At 32.0% G+C, this 13,023-nt stretch overlaps 1 protein-coding gene and 1 long non-coding RNA gene across 10 annotated transcripts in view; one reads left to right on the top strand and one right to left on the bottom strand.

Annotated features, from left to right (window-relative positions):
* The window catches only part of LOC148281909 (RNA-binding protein 38-like), a 110,943-nt gene extending 107,648 nt beyond the window's left edge, over nt 1-3,295 (bottom strand). For all 9 annotated transcript variants that reach the window (XR_015822233.1, XR_015822234.1, XR_015822235.1 and 6 more), the window contains exon 1: nt 2,084-3,295. Coding sequence is in view for 6 of the 9 variants with exons in the window: in XM_088225915.1 (XP_088082041.1) it covers nt 2,084-2,311 (228 nt within the window). In the remaining 3 variants the exon portion in view is untranslated. The remainder of the gene's footprint in view (nt 1-2,083) is intronic.
* An 8,129-nt stretch (nt 3,296-11,424) lies between these two features.
* LOC148281908 (uncharacterized) lies at nt 11,425-12,715 on the top strand. The gene is made up of 3 exons (XR_015822240.1): nt 11,425-11,934; nt 12,264-12,416; nt 12,509-12,715. It is a non-coding gene; the product is annotated as an uncharacterized LOC148281908 (long non-coding RNA).
* The last annotated feature ends 308 nt before the right edge of the window (nt 12,716-13,023 follow it).

Below are 13,023 nucleotides of genomic sequence, written 5' to 3'. Positions count from 1 at the left end.
GAGAGGATTACAATATCATGATTATTGTGTAAAAAATGGATTCTTTACTCACTAAGAATTGTTTACGCATTTCGATCATTATCCACTGTCTACTGAAGTTTTTTTCTCTAATAAACCTTGAATTATTTATTACAGCCAAGGAAGAGCGTTATTTGTACATGGGGTAATAATGAAATTTAATAAGAGATTTTCCGTTGTGTTTTTGAATATTGAATTGCTTGATAAAATACTCATGTCATGTTTACATAACAAGAGATTAAAAAAAAAAAGGATTTCACATTTTCGATTTCAAACTGATGATACAAACGAACGGGGTTAAAGGTATTAACCATATTTTTTATGAGACAATTTTCCCGAATTTGTAATGAAATTGAGAATCCCGCATTCAGTAAGTACGTGGGTACATTTTTTATTAAGAATACGTAAATTGTAATGTTTGAAAGTGGCCTACGTGATAATAAACATGGAGCGATTTCATCATTACCATTTTCCTATCAGCACCCAGTGGTGCATAAGGCACTCCGACTGCGGCGTATCTTGATCATTTTTGTTACATAAACGGTAAAGTAATCAGTCTTACTCTCCAAGAACGATGAAACATTGCATAGTAGAACCACATTTAAAATAAAATAATTTACATCGGTAATTGGTCCTAGAATGCGAAGCATGGCGGGCGAACGTGACAACACATTTTACCTGAGTGTAGCCATAGAGTCGAAAGTACTCGTCCAGAATTCTGGTTCTATTTCACACTCAGAACTTTATTCTTAGTCCGCCGTGACACAGAAAATTTAATGATTTAATTATCTGATATGACGAAAATTGCCCAGTTTATTAATTGGATCAGTTGTTTTGTCATTTTACCGAGAGCTGTACTTAGCCTGTAAATAAATATGAAAAACAGTTTGAAAAAAAAAATATTTTTCGGTACAAAAATAAGATTAATTAATAGTTTTTATTAAGACTTATAATATTACCAATCAGTTATGAGTTCATTTTAATAAAAACTGCAATGATTAGTTGTAAAAATAAGTAATATTTATGTTGTGGTATAATTTTCAATTGCTTATAGTATGGTGTACTTACTAGTCATTTGAGTATAATTCAAATTGTATCGTTTGTCAAAAATCGTTTAAATTTATTTACGTTCAAAGGAAAATCTAATTGGTACAATAGGTTATGATTTTCCTCGCCATGCTAATAATACAAGCAACCACATTTTGAGTTTGTCCAAATGAACTTCGTTCTCTTCTCTAAAATGTTCTCTATCTCTGTTGTAATATGTCAATACCAATAATATAAAACTACAATTCCCACAGAATTTGGGGATATCAAATAATGTCGAGCCTTAGAGATGCCAGCCGTTTTAGGCTTTATAGTCCGACAGACAGTGAATAGATAGAACTAATGTCGAGCCTTAGAGATGCTAGCCGTTTTAGGCTTTATAGTCCGACAGACAGTGAAGAGATAGAACTAATGTCGAGCCTTAGAGATGCCAGCCGTTTTAGGCTTTATAGTCCGACAGACAGTGAAGAGATAGAAAACTTCGGTTTTACTTTTTTTATCATCACTAAAAGCAGAAAGTATGGAATGCAACCAACGCAGCGCAGGGTCTATGCATTTTGGCATACAATCCTAACAGTACTGATTTTAAATTGTTATTTTGTATTTCAAACATATTTTAAGTGTGATAAAATGTGTATTTTGACCTTGAATAAATCTCAGTTTCATTAGAATAATATTATAAATTTACATTGATGTGTTGTTTTTGCTACATTTTTTTGCTTAATTAATGTAAGTGATTAAATTGTGTAAGAATCGTTTTTCTATATTGATATTCACTTTTACGAAATAAATAAAACATAAAAAGTTAATAAAATGTGTACATGTACATATGTACTACATAATACTCAGGTACTTAATATTGTGAAAGTGTGCGGAATGACGTCTACAAATCTTAATTATAATGCATAATCATGGACGATTTATGTAGCGCAGTTTTTTTACGAAATATTATTTCAAGGATGCTTAACTGTATTTAAACACAAGTTCGGTTATAAAATTATGACTGAATAATACTTACGAATCCGTATCCTCTGCTTTTACTGGTCTGTCTATCTGTGATGACTACAGCCTCCTCGATCTCCCCGTAAACGGCGAAGTGTTCTCTCAAGCTCTTGTCCGTGGTGTGGTAGGGCAGCCCCCCCACGAAGAGCTTGGTCCACGTGGTGTCCTTCTGCTGGCCCAGCGAGCCCAGCGTGGCCAGGGCCAGCCCCTCGGGCTCCGCAGCCCCCAGACTCGGCATGAGCATCCTCAGAGCCTCCGCCCCGCCCGCCGGCAGGGAGCGCTCCGGAGGGAGTTGAGCGAGAATCTTGGCGGTCGCTTCCAACCGCTGCCACTCGCTCTCCAGCTCCGCTGCTGCCGGTGCCGCCTTGCCGAACAGCGGATCTCTTCCCCTACTTCCGCGGGTTTATGCCGATCGGAATTTCTTCTCCGAGTTATTCGGAATTTATCGACGAGAAATTATTTTTTGTGCAGCGGAAAATAAGTGCCGCCGAATTAATCGCGCAATTATTTCGATATTGGATATTCAGAAGGGCTCTCGTGAAGAGGCGTCTCAGTTTCCCTCAGTCAGCTAGTTATAATGACCGCGAACGTGGGGTACTCGAGAGGTCCTCGGAAAGTACGAAGAACGGCGCTAGTCGACTTCGAGAAAAGCTCGCGCGGCAAAATTTTCCGATCGTCTCTAGTCGCTCTCGAAAAATTGCACTCTCGTCGGCGAACTTTTCATCGCGCTGATTTATAAATAGGATAGGAATATTTTTATTTGAGCAAATAATAAATACGACGAATAGCTTACAAACTGGAACGGACTAGAGTCATTAAACTATTTACGTATATTGTCATATTGTGGCGCGTAATTGCGGCATTCAAAATGGTCGAAGCGCCGAACACAAAAATAACGGAGCAATTTTCCGATGTTGACAGTGTTGACACGTCGGCGTCGCTGATTCCCGAGGATATGTCGCTCGAGTGACGCGCGCGCTTTTCTTTTTATTCAAAACTTCGATTGATCTTTCTACGCGCTAAGTGAAAACTGCCAACGGAAGGTCGGAAAGTTTCGACGGACACTCGCGAAGTCGTGACGGTCGTAGAACTTGTCGCGAACTTATTGTTTGGCACGAATCGGGTGCCGGTCGGAGTAAAATAGTTCGTGAAGCGCGTGTTCCACCACGTGAGTGCAGGTAGCGTGGCTGTAGGGACGGCGGCTCACCGCGGAGGACAGAATGCAACTAGCAGTCTGCTCGCGACAGTGGCAGCACTGGCTGCCGCCTACCGCGGGTGCGGGACGGGTGTCCCCCCCGCATCGGCCCTAGCTAATATTAGCCCCCTAGCTCGTGCAGTGACGGAGATTACTCACTTTCCCGACCGCGCGGCTCGGCTCGCTACTCGGCTCCGGGACACACTCTACACCATACACCTCTCCTCCCCTCACCCCTCACCGCTCATCGGCCAATCGAGTCTTCACACATCACAGGGGTTATCGAGAAACTGTAACAGTTCTATACGCTTATCTACATTATTATATAATTACCTTTCAATAATAACATTTATTCCAATAATAACATATTAAATGTAAGACTTCATAAAGCAGTGGCAAGCCCCGCTTAGACGCGAGTAAATATAATTCAAGAAACAATAGGTATGCTTTATTTCTTACATATTTCCTACAGCAACGAACAAATAACTAAATCCATTTAAAATTACTTGAAAATTATAAATTATTATTGGTGAATGCGTTGCCATCGGGTGGGTATTTATGTCATTTTCACCGAACAGAGAAAGAAAGAAAATATTAATTATAAAATAATATTCATTCAGTTTTACGTATTAAAAAAGCACATTTTGCTACAATGTACAGAGGTTCATTGTTTCAGGTCTCCACTAGCTAGGAAATTCCCATTTTAGGCAGGACCTATTTTGCTGCATTTTTTTTCATGGATGATGCTAAAACAATTGAAGGTGTTAAATTATTTATTGGAAGATCGACAAAACCAGTAGCCAAATGATTATTTTTTTTAAGTTCAATGTGCACATTCAACTTAAATGAATAGTCTTTTTTCTTTTGGTTTGGTTGGTCTTCCGAAAATAGTAATCTTGCACAGTGGTGGTTTTGCATTAACCCCCTCAATTATTCATTAACATCTATTTTTGACATTATACGTAAGTAATAATATTAAAATAATTCACAATGAAAAAATACGTAAAATGCTGGAAAGATGGTTAACCAGTCCGTAATATTACCATGGTACCACCATCCTAAATTTAAATTGAATTATTTTATTTATTTATTTTTGAACAGGGCTGGTTCATTTGTAGAATTAAAAACAATGATACCAGGTGTAAACAAAAAAGTTAACTTTAATATAAACAATAAGTACCTACCTATCTCCCTACAAAAATTAAATTCATGCTATTATTATATTGAAGGCGAACAATTAATTGTAAATACACAAAAGAATTATTCATTATTAATAAGAATTAATTTAGATAACTGGTACGTAAAAATATTTTTATACCCACATAAAAAAATAATTTAAGCCTGATATGGTATTATGAAAATAAAACAAAAAAAAAAAAAAAGTACACTTTATCGTTATTTATGTAAAAATCATTATTCAATATTAAACTTTTGAACAAAAACATATTATTTATAGTTAAGGACATTAGAATATGGATCACCTATTTCTTTGTATTTTTTTATATTATTTAATTCTTCTGGAATTGATACAAAACCAACTCATCTCCATAAATAAGAGGAAAAAATGTTTAAAATCTGAATTCCTGAAAAGGTGTAGTTGTCTTTGTTGATTTAAAAAAAATGATGGATAGTGATACTAGACCCAAATCAAAGTATTTTAATTCGTCGCAAATTACTTAAATAAAGACATCATGTATCATGAGACATTATTATTATATCAAACTGAATAACAGAAGCGAAGTATTTTTTATTCACTTTTTGCACACGAGGAAAATAAAATATTATTTACATAAAGACAAACGAAATTTGCAATACATTATAACAATGAAACATTTATTAGAAAATTAAGGAATATATGAACGAATTATTAAACAACCATTTTGAACTAAATGTGGTGCTGCATAAATCAGACAAATATTATTTTTAGTATGTCAACTTGTGTATCATTTATGTTTGACTTTTACGATGCATGTTATACTTATAAGTCGGTTGTGGGTGCACGATTATAAAATAAATAGCGAAAAAAGATCAAAGTTCATGAGCAGGTATATATTATAAATAAATATCCGTAAACACCTAATATTGAATGTCATGATATTTACGTTTCACGACGTATAATCCTGCTGCGCAATCACGCATTTGAATTCTACCGGTGTAAATATTGAAAATATTCCAAAACACAATTTTTTTATTTATTCATTTATTATTTATCGTGTTATTTATTGCATTTAGCCAAAGGTTGGCGAGCCAAATGTCAAAAAATCAGTCACTGTAGTAATTGTAATTATATTTTCACTTTTTTGTATGAGATACTCCTTACTATTTTGCAAATGCAATGTATTGTATTTTTTTATAGTATACGTCGATGTTTCGCCAGTGAACTGTATTTATTTACGAGGGAAACAATAAACAAACTAACACGAGCGTTGACTTATAGATTACACACGCGTTGACTTATGACTGCGATAACTTAAGCATGTTCATTGTGAACGCTCAAATGCTTACGTATGTTTTTAAGCACGTTAATAGTTATTTGTGATCGGGCTATAGATTCAATAGCAGATTAATACACCTTTTTTGCATATCAATCAAGTATGAAGTATGACCCTCATCCGACAATTACTTTATTATGCAAGATTTTTTTTAAAACTAAATTATTTTTTTTATTTAAACATGAAAATTGCGTAAGAAACGTTACATGAGCAAAATTTGTAATTGTTGTTTTTCTTATGTGAAACCCTTAATTGGTCTAATTATTTGTTGTTACTTTTTATGTATAGTTTAATTTTGTATAACTGTGAAATGACTAAATCATAATTTTCAAAAAAGTCCAAATTAAGATGCCGTACCAATCATGGTGTCTGGTAAATACTATGCAAATTCTGCTTCCCGTCCTCAAGTCATAAACTGCCGGCGAACTGTCCTGGTTATAAATACGCGTTTTATCGATTGTATAATAATTGAATGCAATCGATTCATATACAAAATGCTCGCAAATCTTCAAACGCTGCGATGCATGCTTTATTAGCTAATGTTTGTATTTAATCAGATCAGTATTTCAGTAGATGATTTTCTCTACGCCACTGATCGCGAATAGGTTATGTCTCTAGCACAGCTGTCGTGCGATATACCTCACACATGTTCTGATGTGCTCTGTACCCGACACCCAGTACTAGAAATGCACACATATAATGTATTAACCGATTACAGAAATAATCAACGAGTTCACAAAATCGAATTCGGAAAAATAACAATTGGACTTCCGATTATTACGCTGTATTAAAATGAAGCCCGATTTGTTTTTTTTTGCACTCTCCATATTGAGATTTATTTAGGCCTAATATATTTTATGTGTGTTTTAGGAATAAACTATTATTAATTATGGTAAATCATTTCAAATAAATAAATACGTCATCATCATCATCATTCGTTTATGAGTACTTAATTATTACTATAATTATTTTTTAAATGCTTGTTCACCGAATTAACTGCATAGGGCGAAGCAATCTCAGCGTAATATATGAAGATGTATGTTTGTCAAACTAAATTATTGTAAAATAACTGCATTAACAAAGTAATAAAATATTTCGAAAATCTTTTGTTAAATAAAGTTAGGTTTAAAAAAAACTCATCAAACATTAGGGTTTTTTTTAGAAATGCAATAAAGTTTTCGAAAAAAATCGCGAATACGACATTTAATTACAGTTTTATTTTTGCTGTCATAAAACTAATATTAAAAGCGTTTTTTTTTCGTTTCGGCTGCAAAAGTAATTATTATTAGTAAATTTAAGTTTTGATTGTACAAAAATGAGTATATTTAATGTGTAACTAACAATAGAAAATATGTTAAACAAAAAAATATGTTTCACATGTAATTATTTAAAAAGTACAAGTATTTGACATGTGACATTCCATGCTCACATAGTAATTATATAAAGAACAGCACTCTTTGAAGAATACAGACTACCTTTAATAACAGTTTTAGTGACATCGATATATCACACTGTAAATACTATAGTTTTATCAGATCTGTTAAAGATATTTTAAATTTATCTCCCGCTTAACTTTTAACTTTTGCATACATCTAATACTTGTGAATCTTAAAAATTATTGATGGTTGTGCATTTTTTAGTGATAAATATAAATGTTCATGGAAGCAGAGAGAGAGGGGGAGGAAGGTGGAGTTAGAACTTTACCATGTCTTTTCCGTTTTATGCACTTTTTTATTTAATTTTTATAATATTTATTTATAAAAAAAAAAAAATTCCCTCTTCTTCTGTATTTATAATACATTCATGTGAAATCTGTAATTGGTCTAACTTTTTAAAATTGTTTTCTTGTACCTTTATTTTGTTAAAAAGACTATGATTTCCATAATAAATAAATTAAGAAATAAATAAGTTAACATGAAAAGTGCAGCTCGTCAGACCCATTCTAGTGGCCTTAATTTACGAAATTTGATGTTCGTTCGTCACAATTTTTCCCATTTAATTGTTACCACCAAAAAAAAGTACTAACTGCTATTTAAATTATCATTACAATTATTATTATAAATATCAATACTTTGATAGTGTCATTTATAAAATACATACCCCAATTGTGTTTTTCAAAAGTTATTAATTTTTTAATAACGTTGCGTTGCTGGAAATCACAATTTTTGGGTTCCCAGCTGTTTTATTCAATTTCTAACTTTATCTCAAAGTCTTCTTTTTATTTCTCCTTTATTTATTATTTTATATAAGAGACTCGTTAAAAGTAAGTTATTGAAATACGCATACGCGTTTATCTATTAATTTATTTAATTCTGTTTACGTACATAGATTTGTCTTATTAGATGGTTGCAAGAAATCGCCACACGGAAACGAGTCCGCTGATTCACAAGAAACTATGAACAAATTATGAACACAAAGTCACATAAGGTTTAAAAGAAGTTTAAAACCGGAATAATTAAAATAACCAATTTATCTGTAGGACAATCGATTATCAATAAATCGAGTTATTTAATTACAATAACCGATTATTCCCATCCCTATTCAGTACCCCCTACTCACCTACTCTGTTCACCGTCGTCACGTGGTCGTCACACATGTTCCGGGCTCCCACTGGGTGAATCAACGGACGTTCAACTTAGATGTCGGTAATGGCAAAACCTGGTTACCGAGTAAATAATTAAAACCATCACTTGAAAAAAAAAAAATCTAATCTGAACATTTTTTTCACCAAACTGATTTTGGAAATTTTTTTGGTACCAACTTTTTAAAAATACTTAGTTTTTTTATTATCGGAAATGTATTTGCGTAATTATGAAATTGCATTTTTTTCAATTGTCATCATTATTTCCCTATTTGAACCCAGTGGTGCATAAGGCACTGCATTGCTACTAATTAGTCTTACGCTTCAGGTGCCCTAGTCCAGGGATAATAAAATATTGTGGAGCAGAACTACTTTTGGAGCCAATATTCAAGTCGATTTCCTTTTACGGAATGTTTGACTCAGACTAGAAATCGACTCAAAAACACTCGTCCAGGGTTCTGGTTGTTCTATTTCACACATATAATTTTTCAGGCGGATTTTTCATCCGCCCGGACACAAAAAATAATATGAACCATTAAGGGATTATTTGAAGCATCCTAAAATACGAAGGTTGAAAAAATAGTGTGTTCATTATATACTTAATTATGTGTGAATAAATTTATAATTAATTCATTATTCTCTTTCCGCATCTTATAGTTCATAGGGTGCTGCATTGGTACACTAACCGCAGCGAAATTGTCCATGTTTGTTTCATGAAGGTAAGACGATCAGTTTTTCGTTTTAGGGACAGCCCAGGGACTATGAAATATTTTTTATATTTAAATCATTCACTTTGTGGTCTCACGTTTCAATAAATAAAATATTTTAAATTATGAAGGCTTTCAAAAATTATGTACCTTTAATCAATAATCAAATAACATTTCAATATAGCCCATTATACGATGTTTCATTGTAATGATCACCTTATACCGACCTAGTAAATTCAGACTCTCCCCGCTTGGTTTTATATTTTTGTACAACTACTATGGTGATGGTGTATAGTGGGAATTGCATTTTATTTTAAGTAGTGTGTTTTGAAATCGGTAGACATCGAAAAGTCGGTAAATAGTTGTACATTTGTAAATATTAACTAATATTTATTACTGTGAAACATTGCGTATAAACACATATTCGAATCAATATTTCATGCCATATATATTAGAAATTGAACCTAAGCCTCTGGCGTGGTAGGCAAATGTGCTGACTACTTAAATTAAATTGTAAATAATATAAAAATCATTTCACGAAGTACAGAATATTCATTAAAAACAAACTGTTATTTATTTAATTTAAATCTACAATACATCACAAGGCTAATTATTACAATGTACATACATAATTAGGAATTTACTGAAATATGTTTTTTTTTAAAGTACATAATAAATTATTAAGTTACAACATGTAGCCCATAAAAACAATAGCAAACAAAGTCACTAACACGCATTATGATACTTACAGAGGAATAGTCTAAAACTGATAATCCCAGCATGGAAAAGATCCACCTCTCTCGGTAGGCTGTTCAAAAGACCAATCATCCTCCCCACAGCTATTATCAAATTTGTCCTGCATTCAAGAAGAACAAATGGCCTGTGTTGCGCAGCTCTCAAATAATTGCTCGGTACCTACAAATACTTTTATACACTCTAAAATGTTGGGATTATAAATCAAGCCGATCGGAAGTTTAAGGGCTTACCCCATTGGGTTAGTACCCAATATACATAAATTTTCATCATTTTTACTCATACTGATTTTACCCAGCTTTTCTTTATTCCTTTGTATTTTTTTAAACTATAATACTTTCTAATTGATATTTTGGCAAATTATTTATTTTTATTACTTGCAAGCCATGGACAGTTTTTTAGGATCATTTGTCTTGTAATAATTTGTTTTGCACCTATGTGTTTTTGACTCTTTCAGACTTGAATTCATTCTTGTGAATATAAAAAAATATTAATTCTGTGAGTATTAAAGGAAATATTTGTTTTTTTTAAATTTATTTGGTTTACAAACGATGAAAAATATTAGATAATATACAGAAATATCCAAATTAAAAAGACTCTACTTATTTCCCATAAATTACATGTAAACACTAATAAAATACATATATAAATGATTAAAATTAAAATAAAATAAAATTTAAAATTAATAAATATAAAAAACATCTTATGTACACACATGTTAACGTCAATAAAATAAAATACAAATAAAATTAACCACACAAATTGTAATAAAAAAAATAATTCCTTAATATAGAACTAATAAAAACCAGAAATAAAATACTAATAATAATTTTGGTATGTTTAATGTTCTTTTTATATTTTGGAATTTATTTAACATTATTTTGTTTATTAACAATGGGTCTCAAATTAATAATCAACCGACAACATTAATTTAAAAGGGTTATATATGTTAGTCAATCAAATTTATTTAATTTTATCAAAATATGAGTAAAACTTGCGTTCCATATCTTTTATAATGACAACAAGAATTCACCCCAAAAACAAACAAAACCAACCAGAAGCTGCTGCAGAAGTGTACTGCTGATTACTGACGTATAAAAAAATAAAGGGGTACTTAAGGGTTTCAATAAGTTTAAAAAAACTCACGTCTTTTGAATTTAGGTAGATACGAGAGTAAAAAAAAAATCCCTTGTTAAAAAGGGTTAAATGTCTTGCTAGCTTACATCTGTTATTGTTTCAAAATAAATAGCACTAAGTACCGATTAAACGAAAATAATACAGATGTATGTTTTTTTAATGAGTTCAACGTTTTTATTTAATTATTTGTTGTTGAATTGCTACGTGAGACCAATTCAATTAAGCTTTTATCAATCGCTCCCCTGCTCTGTCCCTGCCCCACTTTCGCATTTTCACACGCGATAGACAGAGACAACCCGTCATCAAAATATTATTCGTCTTAATAAGTGTTTTTCATTTACTCCTAAAAGTTATTGTATCGAGTGTGAGCGAGACTAGTATACTTTGCATGTGGTAATGTTGTTCAACGCAATCGCATATGTCACCGTTGTGGGAAATGCGAAAATACGTAGACAGTGTAGACACGTAGACAGTAGACAATTAGATAGTAGACAGACGTGTAACAGGGAGAGTAAACCTTTTTTTAAAGAGTATTGTAAATCAACAGTGTTTCGAATATGTCCAAAAGTTTGTAGATAGGCTGAATTTCCTCCCTAAGCCGTTATTTATATTTAAAAAATGTCTAAACTTCCATTTTTCTTTCTCAAAAATGTTTTCCCTGTCTGTTGCAACAAATTGAATATGATGTATTTTTAATATTTATTTGTTCATTTATGCTTTATTAAGTTATTTTTTACTTATTTTTACATAAACGGCATAAATTGCTTCTAACATAATACAAATATGAAGAAGAAAAAACATTTATGTACATATAAAAATGCATACATCAATACATAAAAAAATAATATACTCAAGCAACCAAAAATATCAACGAAATAAATACATAAATATGAAAAAGCAAAAATAAACAACCTTTTTAGTACACAATTATATTGCGAGAGAAAAAAAATTAGACCTGTTTTACAACTATCAAGTCCAGAAACAAAGATATCAGCCTTATCAGTGAGTTCATAATATCTTAAGAACTAATATAAACTACTAATAATTTTACATTTTTTTATTAAAATTTCTCTAGATTTTATTTTTATAAATGAATTTGGAATATTTCAATGCTTTCTATTTATTCAGGTTACTCATTGTACCAGCTTTAATCCCTTGTACAATGCGTTTTGTGACTGTTTTTCTCCTCATTGGTAATCTAATATTTTTTTATTCATAGTTTCACATGTATGACATTATTGGTTAAATATGATTATATTGAACACTAAATTTGTGGAACATTATTAATTAATAGACAAAAAAAAACTTTGTTTCTTTTTTGTGGGGTCAAGGTGCCGACATGCGACAGTGGCTCTGGTGGGTACAGTGGATCAAGGACCCTGCACGTATACCTATACTCCCTACAATTACAAAAAAGGTATCAGAGGGAAAACGCGTGGTGCACCCATTTCTTTTTTTTTGTATCTCAAAACTAAATTTGAAGGGTAAGTTTTTCTTGTAAACTACGTATATTCTGATTTTATATAACAGTATCACTATCATAAACAAACTTAGTAATTTGTGTTTGTTTGACTAGAAAATCAAAATAGGCGCATAGTGTACAGTGGATCAAATACCGCGGACGTGGCTAAGGGAGTAAAGAGGAAGGTTTATGTGTGGAGAGGGGCGAAGAGGAAATATTTTAAAAATAGGACTATTGCTTATTTTTATTTAATTATTACTCTTCATAACTGGACACGTGACTTTTGGTCCCATGAAGTTAGTTAGGACTTGTCTCAAAAAACGAATAATAAACTGCAAATGAATAATATTTAAATCGTTATTTATTGCCTTTCTAATTTCTAATATTTCTAGATTATTATGTGCACTTCCTTTTTTGTGTGTGTGTTAAATTTCGAAACTATCTTCAAAGTTGAATGAGTTATCATTATTTGGATTTATACGAATACATCTCATATGTTTTTTTAACTCTAGTTAATGCGCCTGATGTTTTTTTCGGTATAAAATTAATTGCAGTCATAATTAGTTAACTTGTAAATGCCAGATTTATCTCATTTAATAGTTTTTTCGCTGTGTATTTTAAAGTTTATT

The sequence above is a fragment of the Micrasema longulum genome, unplaced genomic scaffold, assembly GCF_059751315.1.
Source record: "Micrasema longulum isolate JH-2025_06_02 unplaced genomic scaffold, ASM5975131v1 h1tg000401l, whole genome shotgun sequence".
NCBI classification, from domain to species: domain Eukaryota; kingdom Metazoa; phylum Arthropoda; class Insecta; order Trichoptera; family Brachycentridae; genus Micrasema; species Micrasema longulum.
This window is presented reverse-complemented; position numbering and strand designations above follow the sequence as displayed.